Below are 19,292 nucleotides of genomic sequence, written 5' to 3'. Positions count from 1 at the left end.
GATTACCATTCGAAAGGGTTGTGATAAAACTAATTTCTGGGGGAAAAAAAATAACACAAAAAACTAATTTCCAGAGAGGAGACCTTCTTTTGTGAATACCTGAATTAGGCTAAATTCTGTTTGTATGTGCATTTTGGGGTGGAATTTATACCTCAACCAGAGGTGTCTCTAACCCAGCAAAGATTAAGAACCACTAAGGGGGCACCTGGGTGGCTCAGTCGGTTAAGCAGCCGACTTCGGCTCAGGTCATGATCTCGCGGTCCGTGAGTTCGAGCCCCGCGTCGGGCTCTGTGCTGACAGCTCAGAGCCGGGAGCCTGTTTCCGATTCTGTGTCTCCCTCTCTCTGACCCTCCCCCGTTCATGCTCTGTCTCTCTCTGTCTCAAAAATAAATAAACGTTAAAAAAAAAAAAAAAAAAAGAACCACTAGGGAAGGTGAGGCTGGACAGTCAGGTGCAGATTTGCTCAGCAGGTGAGGAGGCCAGAGCCAGGGGGCCTTGCAGAGAGCCAAGTTAGGTGACTCAGGCAGGCATGAAGGGCTTAGGTGGCCCATGATTATAATTATGTCGAAGAGTGTCACCATCCCAAACTATAGTTGAGCTACATTTTCTGGCATAGATAATTATGCCCTAAGATGACCATTTTGCTTAAAACAAAGTGATGTATAAATATTCTCCATCTTCTGGAATTCTCTTATCTGTAAAGATTTATCTTGGGAATGTTTTTAAATTTATTTATCTTGAGAGAGAGCAAGCAGGAGCAGGAAGGAGCAGAGAGATGGGGCGGAGGAGGGTAGAGAGAGAATTCCAAGCAGGCACCAAGCTCCTTGATGAGCTGGATGTGGGGCTTGATCGTGAGATCATGACCTGAGCCAAAATCAAGAGTCAGACGCTTAACCAACCAAGCCACTCAGGCACCCCTCTCAGGAATTTTGTTTTTCAGGGAAAAGCTCTAAATAATTGTATAAGCTTTTGTTGTAAATTAAAGTTAGTACATGAGGAATTTAAATACAAATTTTATTTATTTATTTATTTTTTAATTTTTTTTTTTAACGTTTATTTATTTTTGAGACAGAGAGAGACAGAGCATGAACGGGGGAGGGCAGAGAGAGGGAGACACAGAATCTGAAACAGGCTCCCGGCTCTGAGCTGTCAGCACAGAGCCCGACGCGGGGCTCGAACTCACGGACCGCGAGATCATGACCTGAGCCAAAGTCGGCCGCTCAACCGACTGAGCCACCCAGGAGCCCCTTAAATACAAATTTTAAAATGCTTGTCTGAAAAGATAGGGGACATTCCAGTTCTGAGATCTGTCACAAAGATATACCAGAGGCTGTCTGCTCTTTTAGGTTTATTTGTTCATATCCTATCTCATTCACAAAGGAGTTAAGGTATTCTACAAATGCATGTAATAAAATTTAAAAATGACGAGATCAAGTTCTGGAGAAAAAAAATAAAATGATGCCTTGGTTATATGTTTTAATTTGATTTTTTTAAATTGTTTTTAAGTTATTTATTTTAGAGAGAGCGAGAGTGAGCAGGGAAGAGGCAGAGGTGGGGACGGATAGAGGATCTGAAGCAGGCTCTGTGCTGACAGCAGAGAGCCCTATGTGGGGCTCAAACTCATAAACCGTGAGATCATGACCTGACCTGAAATCAGATGCTTAACCAGCTGAGCCACCCAGGTTCCCCATTTTTGTTTAGTTTGGTTTTGGTTTGGTTTTTGTCTTTCTGATAGCCAGAAAGAATAAGGTACCCTGGCCATGCATGATTATGTAGCTTTCTGGTTTTAACTGTTTTTTTAAAAAAGCTGATCTGAAAAATCAGGTTTTATTTTATGTTCTAAAGTAAATCAGTGCTTTGAAACAGAAGTTTAACAAACAAAAACAAATAACAGTAACCTATATTCCGAGCAACAAAATCATTTTTCAGCCAGTTCCTTAACTAAGTCAAAATACTTGTGTTATTTCTACTGTTTATAATTTTCCTTAAATCCCTCTGCCCTCCAGTTTTGCCAGTTAACTCCAGACTTGTGCTTTGGTACAGCCAAGTCTTTTGCCCTAGTTTACAGTAAGTTTTTAGTCTTACACACATTATCAGTGACGTGTTCTAATTCTTCTCAGAAAGATTTGGACTGGAACTAAGAGCTAGTATGAAGTCATTTTTTTAAAACCAGTCTGGAACTAGTAATGTTTATTAAAGTTAAAGATTTCGAATGTTACGTTAAATAGCAGTAGGTCATGATCAGGTTCAATAAGATTGTTCATTTTATTTTATTTATTTTTTATGTTTCAAGTTTTTATCTAAATTCTAACTAGTTAACATACAGTGTAATATTAGTTTCAAGAGTAGAATTTAGCGATTCATCACTTAACGTATGATACCCGGTGCTCATCACAAGTGCCCTCCTTGATGCCCATCACCCATCTAGCCCATCCCCTCACCCACTTCCCCTCCAGCAACCCTCGGTTTGTTCTATAGTTAAGAGTCCAAGGCCATTCATTTTGTGTTCTGCCTATGCCTGTTGGGAACCCTGGACCTCAGAAAATACTTACTTACGTGAAATAATTTTACACGTGGTCTGAGAAAGTGGCAGAAATAATAAATAAAGCTGTCTTATGGATACACAGTGAACTTCTATTCAGTGACTTATAAACCGGAAGCTCATTTGCAGATTCAGTAACAATTGATGTTAAAGACAATGAAAGTAACACTTTAGTACCTCTTGAGTACTTTACCCTTTACTAGATACTTTGATGTTTGGTGTCATTTATTCTTATAGCAGCTCTACACAGTTATCTGCATTTTACGTGGAGGAAACTTGGCTCAAGAGGGTTAAGATGTTGAATCTATGAAATGAGGGGGTCTCAGTCTGCATTTAGGCATTGCCTCTGCCTGAGACCCTTATCATCACTTCTCTGCATTTAATGATCTTCTAAATGGTATCCTGGCCTCTTTTCCTGTCTTTCACATTCAACCAGAACCATGTCTCTGAAAGCAAATCTGACCATGTCTCCTGTGACTTACAACTTCCATGATTTGTCACTGTGTACAGGCTCCAGTACCAGTCAACAAGACCTTTGGTAGTCTGCCTCTGTCCTGTACACCTGCCCTGGCACTCGCCACTCATGGCTTCCTCTAAGCCTGGTCACTCTTAACCTTTACTCCCTCCCATTTCTCGTCTCCCAGTGGTGCCCTTGTGTGTGTTGTTGCCACTCCTCAGGTGCCTTTTCCTCTTCATCTGGAGGACGGTTTTCCTTCAAGCTCCAGTTCTGTCTTTCTAGGCTCTTCCTGCCACTCAGAGTTCCGTTTTCTGCAGCACTCCCTGGAAATACACATACTGATGTCCATTTTACTCAAAAAATTTGATGTGAAAACAATATATTGGGAATATTACTATTAAAAAATAGCTTAAAATCAACCATAAAGCGATTATGGGTGGTTTTAGATAGTACAGTAATTCTTATACCCACTAACATTTGAGGACCAGTGAAATAGGCTAAAGGAGAGCAAAGTCTATATGCAGAAGTCTGAGAGTTTATACCATCCCCCCTCGGCCTAACCGTCACATCACTACCGAGTTCTCAAACGCGGCATAGATGGAGACTTCTGAAGTGTTTCTTCTTTGCCTACAATGCTTAACCTATTTCTAAAAATAGTCTTCTCTAATTTAAACATACAATAATTGGGGCGCCTGGGTGGCTCAGTCGATTAAGCATCCGACTTCGGCTCAGGTCATGATCTCATGGTCCGTGGGTTCGAGCCCCGCGTCGGACTCTGTGCTGACAGCTCAGAGCCTGGAGCCTGCTACAGATTCTGCCCCTCCTTCTCTCTCTGCCCCTCTTCCACTCGTGCGCGCGTGCGTGCTCTCTCTCTCGAAAGTAAATAAACATTAAAAAAAATTTTAAACATACAATAATAGATTTGTTTATCCCTTGAGAAATGAAAAAATGGGTGATATGTAGTGGAGGGGTTCAGATTTTAAGTCAGGGCCTAGGTCCACTGTTGTTAAAGTGTTTATCAATTTTTATTCCAGTCATTTGTTCATATGGCTTTTTGTTTCTAGAAAGTGTGTAATTTAGAGGGCTCTCATGAGTTTTTTCCTCCTATTCAGTCTTCTCTCCTCCCCAACATAGTGCATGCTCAGTAGATGTTTCTTTAGTAAATAAATGCAAGATTATCAAGTGTCTTAACAATTTTCAAAGAAACATTAATATTTAGGATAGTTCTTAGGCTTGAATAATATTTGCTATTATATATTTGAAAATTGTTAATCTTGGAGAATGACGCATTTTGTTTATACCATTCTGTTTTCTAGATTCTCTACAATAATCATGTCTTTATTTTTTAACTGTTTTTTAATGTTTATTTATTTTTGAGAGAGAGAGAGACAGAGACAGAGACAGAGCATGAGGGGGGAGGAGCAGAGAGAGAGGGAGACACAGAATCCGAAGCAGGCTCCAGGCCCTGAGCTGTAAGCACCGAGCCTGACGCAGGGCTCGAACTCAAACCGTGAGATTGTGACATGAGCGGAAGTTGGATGCTTAACTAACTGAGCCACCTAGGCGCCCCAACAACCATGTCTTTAGAGTCAGGAAAATATTAGGTGTTACTTAAATTTGTGTTTATTTTGGGGCGCCTGGGTGGCGCAGTCGGTTAAGCGTCCGACTTCAGCCAGGTCACGATCTCACGGTCCGTGAGTTCGAGCCCCGCGTCAGGCTCTGGGCTGATGGCTCCTGATGGCTCAGAGCCTGGAGCCTGTTTCCGATTCTGTGTCTCCCTCCTTCTCTCTGACCCTCCCCCGTTCATGCTCTGTCTCTCTCTGTCCCAAAAATAAATAAACGTTGAAAAAAAATAAATAAATAAATTTGTGTTTATTTTATTTATTTATTTTTTAAATTTTTTTTTTTAACGTTTATTTATTTTTGAGACAGAGAGAGACAGAGCATGAACAGGGGAGGGGCAGAGAGAGAGGGAGACACAGAATCTGAAACAGGCTTCAGGCTCTGAGCTGTCAGCACAGAGCCCGACGCGGGGCTTGAACTCACGGACCGTGAGATCATGACCTGAGCTGAAGTCAGACGTTTAACCGAAGAAGCCACCCAGGCGCCCCTTAAATTTGTGTTTAGACTAACAATTTTAGAATAGAATTTTTAAAACCAGAAGAGGAAACTAACCAGAACGTTTCATTCCTTAGCCATGCTGGTGCCCACATTCATTTTTGTGATAAGAACAATGTTTATAAATGTGAATTTCATAAATTCTTTGTGTCTTGTTATTCAGCCTGGAAATTTTAAGGGAAGAACTTAAAAGGGAATCTAAAACATAAATACATTGAGTAGCTACTATAGCTAGTAAAGATTTATTTCCCTGAGGTATTAAATACTTCAGATTTTCCAGGATCTAAAGCATCCAGTTTATACTGTTCAAAGTAATGTGAATTTTATTTATTAGTATGGCTTTATGTTGAAACCTTTATGCTTATCACTATTAAATAATCTTTATAAGAACCACTAAAATGCATACTATCTGTATATTATTAGATATTTTCAAATACTTGAAGAAGACATCTTTATTTCTAAAGTACATAACAAAGGGAGTTTTTGTTTTTTTTTTACCTGATATGCAGGGGGAAAAAAGAAACTGAATTATTATCTGAACAGAGTAGAATAGGCTGTAAGCTATGTGTTGAGTTTCACACCCTTATTTATGTGCTCAAGTAGCAATTCTAAGAGTATGTTTAAACATGTAATGTAATATATTTTACTCTTTCTAGTTTTATTTTTTCTATTTAAGAGTGAACTCTTAAATGAAACTTTATTTTAAATGGGTACCTTCCCAAATTCTCTAACCCAATGCCTATGTCATGCTTTCCCATGGCACTTGTACCCTGTGATACATGTTGTAATTTACTTATTCATGCTTATTGACTCCTCCCCCTGCTAAAATGTAAGTTCTGTGAAAATGGGGGTTTTGTTTTGTTTTGTTTCTACTGTTATAGCCCCAGCACTTAGAACAGAGCCTAGCACGTAGTAGGCATGCAACAAATTTTTTTATTGAATAACTGGATAATGTTTTTTTTTTTTAATTTGTATTTAAATTCCAGTAAGCACATAGTGTAATGTTAGCGTCAGGTGTACAATTTAGTGACTCAACACTTAGGTACAACACCCAGTGCTCATCACAATAAATGCATCCTTAATCCCCATCTCCTATTTCAACCATCCCTCTGCCTGCCTCCCTTCTGGTAACCATCAGTTTGTTCTCTGTGGTTAGGAGCCTGTTTCTTGGTTTGCCTCTCTCTTTTTCCCCTGTGATCGTTTGTTTTGTTTCTTAAATTCCACATATGAGTGCAATCGTACGGTATTTGTCTTTCTCTGACTGACTTATTTTGCTTAGCATAACACTCTTTAGTCCATTCACCTTGCTGCAAATGGCTAGATTTCATTCTTTCTTATGGCCGAATGACATTCCATTGTATATATGTGCTACATCTTCCTAATCCATTCATCAGTCGATGGACACTTGAGCTCCTTCCAAACACTGTTGGTGGGAATGCAAACTGGTGCGGCCACTCTGGAGAACAGGATGGAGGTGCTGCAGAAAGTTAAAAATAGAACTACCGTACGATTCGGCCATTGCACTGCAATCAGCAAATGCAAAAGTACTGATTCAAAGGGATACACATATCTTGATGTTTACAGCAGCATTGTTTACAATAGCCAAATTATGGAAAAAGCAGACTCTTTTTTTTTTTTTTTTTTTTTTATTTAAAAAAAATTTTTTTTTTTTCTCAACGTTTTTATTTTATTTTTGGGACAGAGAGAGACAGAGCATGAACGGGGGAGGGGCAGAGAGAGAGGGAGACACAGAATCGGAAACAGGCTCCAGGCTCTGAGCCATCAGCCCAGAGCCTGACGCGGGGCTCGAACTCACGGACCGCGAGATCGTGACCTGGCTGAAGTCGGACGCTTAACTGACTGCGCCACCCAGGCGCCCCAAAAGCAGACTCTTTAGACCAGAATCTGTCTAGCTTCTATGTCAAATGGAGTATGTGGAACCATTCACTTTATTCAGTTTTCTGATTGCTTCTGGACATCAGTACATTCTAGAATATTTTAAAGTTACTAATTGGCAAAAGTTATTTAATGCTAATTTTGTACGCTCGTGTGTGTCTATTTTTGTGTCTGTATAGTATATATTTATAGCAGTTACTCCTTGTCATCTCTGTTGGGCAGAAGTGGATGACATAAAGATTGTAGTTATGAATAAATGGTTAAAATAGCCATTATTCAGTGAACTGAATGAAGGTTTTTATCTTATTTGAACTGGTGAAAATCTCTCTTTTTTCCACAGATCTTAAATCTTACTCAGGCATTGAAAGATGGGAAGAGTCCTGTCCAGTTGGTACAAATGCCTTGTGTGATTGTGGAACGCAGTCAAGGTAGAAATCAGGGCCGCATTGTCCACCTCAGCAGTTCATTCACCCAGACCGTCCACTGCAGGAAGCCATTTTTCTCTTCCTGGTAGCAGATGGAAGCGTAAGAGAAAAAAACATTTGGCATTATTATGTTGTTAGAACATTACCGCAGGGCGAATCTGCTGTTAAGATCTCCAGTTGCCAAAAGCTCAAATAATGTAAGTCTTTAAAAGGTTATCTTTTGAATGTAATCAAAAGTTTACAGTTTTTTTGTCCAAATATTAAATTTCTGTTTCAGGGAAGAAGTGGTATATCTCCTGAATTGTATTTTTGTAGAAAAATTGTATTTTATGTTGTTTTGTTAGTTTAAAAGGTGATTTCATGGTTTACACATTCTGAAATGACTGTAATTACTTTAGAATTCCAAGTAGAAACATAAGGTATTTGTTGACTTTGAATAACTTTTTATATTCTTTATAAACACTGAGAAGGATGTTGTCTTCACTCTTCTCACATTATAAAAGGCCTTCAAGGGTGAAACTGCTCTTGTGAACTTCAGTAGAGTGGTTAATAGAAAATCTGGTAAGAATAATGTTGCCTTAATTTAAAAAGCTGCTATTTTAGAACTTGAGTAATTGCCCCTAAAGTGACCATTGTTAGGGAATGGAAAATTATATCTTGGTTAAGTAACAGGTGACCATTTTATTTTCTGTGCTTCAGAATATTTTTGGTCAATTATTTTGTTAAAGTAAGGGGAAAAATCTAAAGATACTCTCCCTTTTTAGAAAATGGAGGCACTCAGCTGAGACTGGAGAGGAATAATATGAAGTTCAAGTAGATCGCCAATATTTTGAAATTCCACCATAGCACTAAAAGTCCCTTTTGTTTCTTCCATGGAATCAATTACGTAGTCAATTAGTACTTTAGATTACTGATCTTAGTCTGTGTAGTGCTTCAGTTAGTATTAACTTCACTGAAAAGTAAACCATACCTCAAAGTGCATATTGGATTGCATTTTGGGGTCCTAAGGCATAAGTCCTTAAAAATAACAGTAGTTATTATAGTATTGTAGGGTATTGAGGTTACCGATGCTGATATAATTACAGTCAACTGTAGAATATCAGCCCTTGCTAAAGGGGAACATGACAGAGATAACCATAAAGTCATTTAGATTTGATTTTGAAAATCAGTATGTCTGACATGCTAGGATTTTGTAGCACCATGAACTCCCGGATGATGTAACTTGAGACGAGCCCAGTATGAAGATGTGATTCTGAAGAACCAGAAGCTTCATCCTCTTCTTCAGGCCCCAAACAAGGAACACTTAAACTAAACTGGCAGTTTGTGCTCTAGGCCTCTTTTTTTTTTTTTTTTTTTTTTTTTTTTTTAGCTTTCTGTCTTGTGATTTTCTTTTTTTTTACTTAAGTATTTTCGTGTAAAAGGTGTTTTCTGAGGGTTCGATTAGGAAAGAAGACAGATGTGCAGACCCCCCCCTTCTCTCACCTCCCTGTCTTGGGCTCCATGGGTGTGGCAAGTGAGAACACTGCTGCCTTAAGGAAAGTTCACTGGACACCTGTGTTCTCCTACCTCCAACCCCGGCCTTCCGTGATCGTAACGCTGAGATCATGGGAAATTGACTGGAAATTCAAAACTCAACTACTATCTTGAGATAAATACTAGTAATTCAAATGTGCCTTTTGAAGATGTGTTCTTAAATAAGTTGTTATGATGTGGGTACTGCTTTCATAAAACGGTTTTTTCAATATTTTGAGAATTGCTATATTAATTTTTATAATGGGAAAACTTAGTAAATTCCTACTGTTTTATATCCTGAATTTGTTAAAAATAGTGTGCAGATATTTTTAAATGGCCTGACCAGGCTAGAAGAGTAAAGCTGAAATATTTAAGATGTGATCATAAGTCAGAATACATTGGTTATATTTTGTAAATTTTCATGAACTTGACTCTTATTTAAATATTGTGTTTTTTGAATGAGTATATTTATAGTGTCAAGCTTGGTAGACTAAAGGTAATAAAAATCATTGTCTTAAGGTCACTGTTCTTCTGAACTATGTATATTGGATATTTAGAATGTTTGTGAACACATTTATGTTTATAAGTGATGCTAAACCACCATCCCCCTTGTGTATTAGTGGTATAGTTTAATTCTTTAAAATTCCAAAAGCCATGTGTAACTGGAACCTTTATAATTGGAGATGATTTAATTTTGTTTAATTATATACTTTCTTATTCTCCCCCAAATTTGCCAGCAATTGGAGGCTGTGGAAAACCAGCGGAAGGTTTTTTGCAGACGTAAAAACAATCAGAATCACAAAGTTTTTTTTTATTTAAAGTTTTGTACTGATGGAATTAAAACCTTATTAAAAACAGATGGTGAGTGTTCTTTGATCACATGACATCTGAAATTCTCTTACAGATGCATAAAGAGATAGGCAGGGTCTTAATGTTTTATAGTCTGTCTTTTCTCCCAGGGTCACTTGGCCAACGGTGCAGAGTTGTGGCAAAGATTCTTATGTTGCTCTACCTTTCCAAGCCTCTGTTGTGGTTAGTTTGGGGCCGTGTGGCTGAGTGCTGAGATGTTGGGATAAGTGATAATATGCGACTTCTGAAAATGGCAATAAAACTCCCTGTCTTCACACGCAGTGGTCATGATTGACCACTCTCTTCTCTTCCCATTTGGATATAAACAAGGAATTTGCCAATTGGAAGCGGCCAGGGCATGTCCGTCACCACTCGGAAAACTACCAGGAGAGCCCATCCACTGAGCTGGGCTGTTACATGAGCAGGAAAGAAGTGCTTGTAAAGTTTGGAATTTATGTGTTATTGTAGCATAGTCTGCCCTATCCTGGACATTAAAATATAAATAGAAAAATGCAAATCATTTTAAATTAAAAAATCAGTTTTAAGAAGCACAATGGTAGCGACAGCAGATGGTTTTTTAATCTCCCTGAACCCCCAGGAGCTATCCTATAGCAAAAGAAAAACACAGTGACATCATCTTCCCTGAATTAGGTGGTAGAGTAACCCTGTGAATCCCAGAATCTGAGCAGTTGGAGCTAACACCATCAGTAGCTGTGCGATCACGTGGGAACAACAGTTTTGGAGGAACAAGCAGAAGCAACCTAAGGGGGACTCGCGATGTGGCCATCCCCACTGGTGGCTCCAAAACCACAATGGAAGCAGAGAGGGCCGTTCAGCATTCGGTGGTTGGCAGCTAGTAGAAGGAGCCTGCAGAGAAAAGTATGAGGGTGCTGGGGCCACGTGGGCTTCGAGTCATCAGAAGTAGCTCTTACCCCTTAGTGGGCCTGTCCTGGGGGAGGTGGTTGGTGTAGAGCATTGACAAGGGAAGGATGGATGGAAGAGGGGACCAAACAGGACCGAATTCAGAGAGCACTAACAGCACACGCAAAGCCACTGCCTAGTAACTGCAGCGGACAGAACCCTAGGACCCCAAAACTAGGAAACTGTCCTGGCGCACCTCACCTCCTACACAGAAATAGAAAAATATAGGGAAATCCATCTCAATTTACATACAACCACATCCTACTATCCTCTAAGAAAACAGGATAACAACCTGTATAATACACCCACAGAAAACGAAGATGCCCAATAATGTTTACAAAGCAGCAAAAAACCGTGATCTAATATTCTTTAAAAAGTAACAGAAGAAAGAAATTCAAGAAATGATAGAAGCTAAGGAAGAACAATCAAACATCAACATTGGAAAATCTCAGATTCGATAGGCAAGCAACAGGAGGAAAGAAAATGAGAGCCGACAGCTCAGAGCAAATACTAGAGTTAAAAATACACTTCAGAAATAAACTGGAAGGAATACAAAACAAAGAGACAACATATCCGTAAAAACCCTACAGCAAACATCATACTGTTGGAAAGTCTCAAATATCTGTATTAGTGTTCTATTGCCACTGTAATAAATTACCACAAACTTTAGTGACAAAAACAACACAGATCGGTTATCCTACAGTTCTGCAGGTTAGGAGTCTGATACAGGTTTCACTGTGCTAAAATCACCGTGTTGTGATACTGACTCCTTCTCCCTCTTGCATCTTTAAGGAATCTTGTGATTAGACTGGGTCCACCCAGGTAATTTAGGTTTTCTCCCTACTTTAAGGCCCGTTGATACACAACCTTAATTCCATCTGCAACGTTAACCCCCCCTTGGCCGTGTAACACGTCTGCAAGGTTTGGAGAGCCAAGACATGGGCATCTTTGGGGGCTATTCTGCCTTCTATACCTTCCCTCTGAGATCGGTTATGTGACAAGGATGCCTGCTTTCACTATTCTCGCTCCATATTGCACTGGTAAGCCTAGGAAAGAGGCAAAAGGTATGAGGATCAGAAAGTAAATAAGACTGTCATTATTTACTCAGTGACATTATGCATTAGAAAATTCAATAGCATGTACAGAGAACTATTAGAACCAGTATTGCAAGGTTTATGCACCAGCAACATAGTTTAAAAAAGAAAATGTAAAAAAGATACCATTTACAACAGCAGCAAAATTTCAGATTCCTAGGCATAAGTCCAACCAAAGATGTACAAGATCTCTACACCAAACTGTAGGGGAGTATTGAGAAAAATGAAAGATTTAAGTAAATGGTGGTCTATACCATGGTGAGGTATTGATAATATTAAGATGTCAGTGCTCCCAAATTTACCTATGGATTCAACACAATCACAATCCAGATCCCATCTGAAATTTTTGTAAAACTCAACAAGCTAATTCTAAAATGTATATAGAAATGTATTGGCCAAAACTTCTGGACAAATAGAACAAAGTTGGAAGACTTACACTACCTGATCTCCAAACTATAAAGGTACAGCACTCAAGACAGTGATAACTGGTGTAAAGATAGACATATAGATCAATGTAACAGAACAGAGAATCCAGAAATAAACCTTATACATATGGTAAGCTGATTTTTAACCAAAGTGCCAAGGCATTTCAAAGAAACAGATAGTCATTTCAACAAATGGTGCCAGTAACTAGACACACGTGCACATGCACACACACACACACACACACACACACACAAAGTGAATCTTCACCTTCGCCCCATACGTAGACCTAAAGAAAAGAGCTAAAACCTGTGGAAGAAAACTGGAGAAAACCTTAGTGAACCCCGCATTTGTAAAGATTTCTTAAAGCAGAAACGGCACAACACACACACACACACACACACACACACAAAATTGAGAAATTGCTCTTCAAAAAACTTGTACTCTTTAAAACATGCTTAAGAAAATGAAATTTCTGGCCACAAATTGGGAGAAAACATTTGGCAAAAGTATCTGATAAAGGAACTGTATCCAGAATTCCAGAATACATAAAGAGATTACACAACTCAAGAATAAGAAGTCACCCAATTAGGAAGTGAACGAAAGATTTAAGCAGACACTTCACCAAAGAAGATCTATGAATGGCCAATGAGCACATGAAAAGGTGGTCAGCATTACCATTAGGGAAATGCAAATAAAAACCTTGAGTAAAGTTAAACATCTACCTATCATGCCATGCAGCCTTTGTCCTTACAACAGAAACGAAAGCAAACCGCCACATAGAAATGTTCATAGCAGGCTTTTTTTGTAATGCCCCAAACTGCAAATAACTTAAATTCACCAAAGGGTGAACGGATAAGCAGAAAATCTCCATACAACAAAAGGAACGTCCTACTGCTACACACAGCACTGTGGATGAATTTCAAAATCATAGCACTAAACTGAAAGAAGCGAGAAACAAAGAAAGCATACTGTATGATTCCATTTATATAAAATTTTCTAAAATGAAAATTAGTCTACTGTTAAAACAGTCCAGTGCTTCCTTGGGAGTCGAGGCAGAGGGAGAGATGGATTGCATGGGAGCACGGGGAAACAGGATGATCGTTCTGATTTCACAGGTTAATATGCTCGTCAAAGATCGGATGGCACCGCTCGTTGTGTGTAACTTATTCTTCATAAAACAATAAACAATGAATAAAGGTTTCAGATCTATCATATCTGGGAAAAATTAAAAGCCCAACCATTGGCACAATCATTTGGGAGGGCAATAGCTAGTAAAATTGCAGACGCAAGCACTCTGTGGTAGGACGCGCATGCAAGGTTGGTTTAGGCTGTAGTGTTTAGAATTCTGAAACCCTGCTAACACCCTAAGTATCTGTCAGCAGGAAAATGGAGAAGTCAACAGCGGCACACCCATACAGTGGAAAACGACAGAGCAGTGGAAATAATTCACCTGTAACTACATGGATCAAAATGCGCACATAAACCTCAAGACGATGTTGAGGGAAAGAAGTAAAGTTGCAAGAAAAATATGTACAGGCGTCATTTAGGTAAAATACAAAGCAGTGCCATATGCTGCTTTTTGACACATGCATATATATAAGTACAAAAAAGTGTGGACAGGAACGGCCTCCAGCTTCAGAATAGTTGTGAGGGGTAGGAGGATATGGAAGCAGATCTAAAGGGCACCAAGCACACTTGAAATATAAAATTTATTTCTTAATGATCTGAAGCAAATACAGGCTGTCCACATTTGTTAAAATCTGAGTGGTACATCAGTGGTTGGATGTATACATTGTGTGTGTATATATATATATATATATATATATATGAGTGTGTGTGTGTATATATGTATACACATATATATACATATATGTATATATGTATTTATACGTATATGCATATACATATATAGATATATACGCATATGTGTGTATGTGTATGCACATATATGTATACATACATATATACATGTATGTATATGTGTGTATACATATGTGTATATATATATGTATGTGTGTATATATTTAATTCTCTGCTGTTTTCTGTATGTTTCAATTATCTCATTTTTTCAAATAAGCTTTTATGGGAGCATATTTATATGAATGCTCTGTTTGCCAGCCTTTATTAGCGTACAACGGCTACCATGACAAAATACCACAGACTGAGTGACTTAACCAGCAGAAATTTATTTTCTCACAGTTCTGGGAGCTGGGAGACCAAGATAAAGGTGCTGGCAGGATTGGTTTCTGGTGAGGTATGTCTCTCGTTTACAGAAAGCCACCTTCTCACCATGTCCTCACATGGCCTTTTCTCTGTGCACTCACCCTGGTGTTTCTTCTTCTTCTAAGGACAGGCAACCCTATTCGTTGAGGTTCGCCCATATGACCTCATTAAGCCTTACTTACCTCTTTAAAGTCTCTGTTTCCAAATATAGTCACACTGGGGGGTTAGAACTTCTGAATATGAATTTGGGAGGGACACAGTTCAGTACCTCCCACTACCCAAAGTAAAAAAACTTGCAAGCATCTACATCTGCATTGGTTCCTCATAATGTGGTCAGGATCAGCATCCATCGCAGCCATTTCTGCAGTCCCAGCCACCTCCGTCGTCATATGCCTAATGGAAGACTAAGGTCATCGTGAATATTTTCTGAAGCGACATCTGAAAGCGCTTCTTTTTTTTAAAAATTTTTTTTTTTCAAGGTTTATTTATTTTGGGGACAGAGAGAGAGCATGAACGGGGGAGGGCCAGAGAGAGAGGGAGACACAGAATCGGAAACAGGCTCCAGGCTCTGAGCCATCGCCCAGAGCCCGACGCGGGGCTCGAACTCACAGACCGCGAGATCCTGACCTGGCTGAAGTCGGACGCTCAACCGACTGCGCCACCCAGGCGCCCCTGAAAGCGCTTCTTAATAAGTGTAGAATTTTTCAACGGGATTTATAATTATTTTTTTATTTTTTAAAAATATTTACTTATTTTTGAAAAAGAGAGAGCATGAGCAGGGAAGGGGCAGAGAAGGAGACACAGAATCCAAAGCAGGCTCCAGGTTCCAAGGTGTCAGCACAAAGCCCAATGCGGGGCTCGAACCCGTGAGCTGGGGGATCATGACCGGAGCCAAAGTCAGACACTCAACTGACTGAGCCACTCTGCTCCCCCATTAGTAATTATTTTTGACTGCGGAGATAAAGTTCTTGCTTACTGCTGGGCTCATGGTTCTGTTCTACATAGTTGTGAACCAGAACAGCTCATTTCTCAGTTGTGGCAAATACACGGATTTCTTTAGCTCTTTTTAATTTCCTAAAACCCTAACTCCTAGATGCATAACGGTTTGTATGATAAATATAAATCATTCAGTGAATTCAACATACATTTGTTGGGTACTCAGTATGTCAAATTCTCTCAAAGATAGAAGGAAGACAAAAATCAGTAAAATACATTTTCAACTGTTTCAATTGGATTCACTCTTCAAGTACTGCTCAGAGCGGGAAAGAAAACCTGAAAACGGGAATAGGGCTAAAATAAAATATTTTCGAGGGAATAATATCCTAATCTTTGTGTGTCTTACCTCTGTCCTTTTCTGCATTTGCTCCTTAGACTTGCACACAAGGGAGAGAAAAGAAATGCTTTGTAGACTAAATGCTTGACTGCCTTTGGTTTGAGCTTCTCAATGAATTTTTTATTTATAAAGGAGGCATGTTTTCAATGTCTAGATTTCTCTTGGATTGTGGAGGGTGTGGCTTTCATTCCACCACTTGAGATATTTAATCTGTTTTTTTTGGAGGTGGAGAGTAGATAGTCTTCAAAGATGGCGGTCGTTAGTTCCTTCCCACTTTGTAAGCGTGTGTTATTCCACCCATCAGGAAGTGCAGACTGCCTCTCCTTTTCAATCTGAGCTGGTCTGGCAATTTGCTTGGAACATCAGAATGTAGTGAAAGTGAAGCTATGCCAATTTGGAGCTTTGTCTTTAAGAACCTAGGAGCCTTCCCTCTCCCCCCGGAAGTTACTCACATAAATCGTCCAACTCCCCAGAGTCCACCACGCTATGAGGAAGACCACGCTAGTTATGTGGAGAGACCATATTTAAGGAGAGAGTACGGTCATTCTATTTACCACAACATCATCTCTCTGAAGAAAATCAACAGAAGTGTCTATTATCTATTATATCGACAGTAGTCAAATATCTTCGATTATTTGCCAAATACATATTTTATAAGCTAGATTTCCTTGAGTTGGGATCCAATCAAGTTTTATTCATTACATCCGTCTGTTCCATCTTCCAATCTGGAACAGTTCCTTCATTTTCCCCATGGTGGTTACTTTTGGAATTTCCTCCATATTCTGAATTTGTCTAATTATTTCTTCTTAGTGTTCAGCTTGATCTTCTATTCCTTATATTTTCTATGAACTGGAAGTGAGATCTCAAAGCTTGACTAAGTTCGGGCTAAACATTTTTGACAAGAATATTTCAGAGATGATCCTGCACACTTCATACTGCATTTACATCGAGAGTTACATATGGGAATGCAAGCTGGTGCAGCCACTCTGGAAAACAGTATGGAGGTTCCTCAAAAAACTAAAAATAGAACTACCCTACGACCCAGCAATTATACTACTAGGCATTTATCCATGGGATACAGGTGTGCTGTTTCAAAGGGACACATGCACCCCCATGTTTATAGCAGCACTATCAACAGTAGCCAGAGTATGGAAAGAGCCCAAATGTCCATTGATGGACGAATGGATAAAGAAGATGTGGTATATATATTCAATGGAGTATTACTCGGCAATCAAAAAGAATGAAATCTTGCCATTTGCAACTACGTGGATGGAACTGGAGGGTATTATGCTAAGTGAAATTAGCCAGAGAAAGACAAAAATCATATGACTTCACTCATATGAGGACTTGAAGAGACAAAACAGATGAACATAAGGGAAGGGAAACAAAAATAATATAAAAACAGGGAGGAGGACAGAACAGAAGAGACTCATAAATATGGAGGACAAACTGAGGGTTACTGAAGGGGTTGTGGGAGGGGGGATGGGCTAAGTGGGTAAGGGGCACTAAGGAATCTATTCCTGAAATCATTATTGCACTATATGCTAACTAATTTGGATGTAAATTAAAAAAAATTAAAAATAAAAGAGTTACTAAAAGATATTTCATTTTCATTGAAGAATTCATCATAGTAGGGGAGAAAGTCCCAAAGGAGCCAGAGAGCTGTGGCAGTAGGAACTCCATTCACAAATTGAAAAATATACTTGTCTATGTACAGGGTAGTTAGATGTCCCTCACCATTTCTTTGAAAACTTAATTCTTGTCCCATCTTCTTTATCAGTGAGTTTTTCTTAGCTCTATTTTTGGATAATGATGATGGTGATGATGATGAGGGGTGATGAGCTGGGTTTCATCACAAGCAAATGTACTAGTTGGTCACAATATTAAAAGAATATTGTCATGAAGGATACTAGTTAAGCCTAAAATCTCGAGAATAAAATTCATAACTTACGACAAAGCTGTATGTCAATTCTACGAGCTTTCATTCTTTGCTGTGAGCTATTTTGCTATTATTCAGTGCTTTTCATATGAAGATCCCTAAATATTAAGTGGGCTCATGGATCAAACAGTGAAAGATGTATAACAAAAATGAATTATTTTTTAAGCAAACTGTATTATTAATCAGCATCATTTTATTCAGTAAGTTTTAACCTGTTTCAGACTCCATGTAAAGAGTTCTTTGAGAAAATAAATCCTGAAGCTTAAAGATTTTTATTCAAACACCAAGTAATGCAATAGATTTGACTTTTGTCATTTCAAAATACTGTAAACTTACTTATGTTCTAACGTTGCTTATCTTTAATAAATGGAAAGCATGCCACAATTCTCTTTTGACTAAGAATTTTGAATTGGGATAGACTGATACTTTAGTCCTGGTTCTGCCCCTTATCAGCTCTGTGTCGTTGGACAGATCTTGCAAACCAGCTTTCTCTCCATATGTAAAATATACAAGTTAATGATAACTTCAGAGGTTTCTAACAAGAACAAATTAGATATATTATGTGAAAAGTGTGGTACAAATTCTGGTGGTTATTGATTGGGTTTCTATCTGAGCAACTGTCTGTATTTTTTTTTATTAAATATATGTTTGTTTTTTTTTTTTATTTTAGAGAGAGAACATGAGCAGGGGAAAGGGCCAGAGGGAGAGCAAGAGTGAGAGAGTGAGAGAGAGAGAGAGAGAGGAATCTCAAGCAGGCTCCACACTATGTGTGGAGCCTGACATAGGGCTTGATCCCATGAGCCTCAGATTATGACCTGAGTTGAAATCAAGAGTCGAATGTTCAACGACCTGAGCCATCCAGGAGCTCCTGTCTGTGTGTATTAATGACATTTTTGGACTTTTGGTTTTAGATGAGGAGATAAGGCTACATGCACGCTTATGGGTTTGGATTATTACATAAAGAGAGTATGTGCACATGCAAATTTCTGGATTTGACAACATCTTGCCTGGAGCATGGTGACAGATTTGGAATCAAAAGACTATCTTAAAGTTCTCTGTTGTGTGGCATATGGGGTTGACAGGGGATTGAGAGGAAAAGGCACCTGAGGTCACTGGGTAAAAAAGAGATTTATCCAAATCTGATCCTCTGGGAAACTAAGTGACGTTTCAAAAGGTGTTTGTTCAGAATCCTGACACCCAGCTCCAGCCAGGGAAGTGTGAACTGGCAGAGCAGAGATGGCTGGTGCCTGTGCCTGTGGGTTTTTGGGGGTTTTTTTTCTTTTCTTTTTTTTTTTAGTCCTTGAAATTGAAAGCATGTGAAGTCAAAAAAGAAGCTGCTAATCTACTCTGTATACAAAGAGATGTGTTAATTTTTCTTTTGACTCCAAGAACCCTGGCTGTTCTGCTTACAAAATTCCCACCTGACAGTTCAGTCTTCTGAAACTATTGAGGCTCACAGAAACAGCAGAACAATCAGGTGGCCTTGCCTTTCCCAAGAGTCAGAGAGTTGTATAAACATTTAGGGCTGATCCCAGGGCTGCAGAGGAACTGCCTTAA

The 19,292-nt window shown here is 39.0% G+C and overlaps 1 protein-coding gene across 3 annotated transcripts in view; it reads left to right on the top strand.

The window, feature by feature from the left end:
- Window positions 1-9,807, top strand: part of PI4K2B (phosphatidylinositol 4-kinase type 2 beta) — a 33,330-nt gene extending 23,523 nt beyond the window's left edge. For 2 of the 3 annotated variants that reach the window (XR_006711537.1, XR_006711538.1), the window contains exons 10-11: window positions 7,354-7,635; window positions 8,625-9,807. Coding sequence is in view for 1 of the 3 variants with exons in the window: in XM_045474361.1 (XP_045330317.1) it covers window positions 7,354-7,527 (174 nt within the window). In the remaining 2 variants the exon portion in view is untranslated. The remainder of the gene's footprint in view (window positions 1-7,353; window positions 7,636-8,624) is intronic. The other variant, XM_045474361.1, reaches the window with a different exon arrangement.
- The last annotated feature ends 9,485 nt before the right edge of the window (window positions 9,808-19,292 follow it).

Source organism: Leopardus geoffroyi, chromosome B1, assembly GCF_018350155.1.
Source record: "Leopardus geoffroyi isolate Oge1 chromosome B1, O.geoffroyi_Oge1_pat1.0, whole genome shotgun sequence".
Lineage (NCBI taxonomy): Eukaryota > Metazoa > Chordata > Mammalia > Carnivora > Felidae > Leopardus > Leopardus geoffroyi.
Note: the sequence above shows the minus strand (reverse complement) of the source record. Positions and strands in the feature narration are given on the sequence as shown.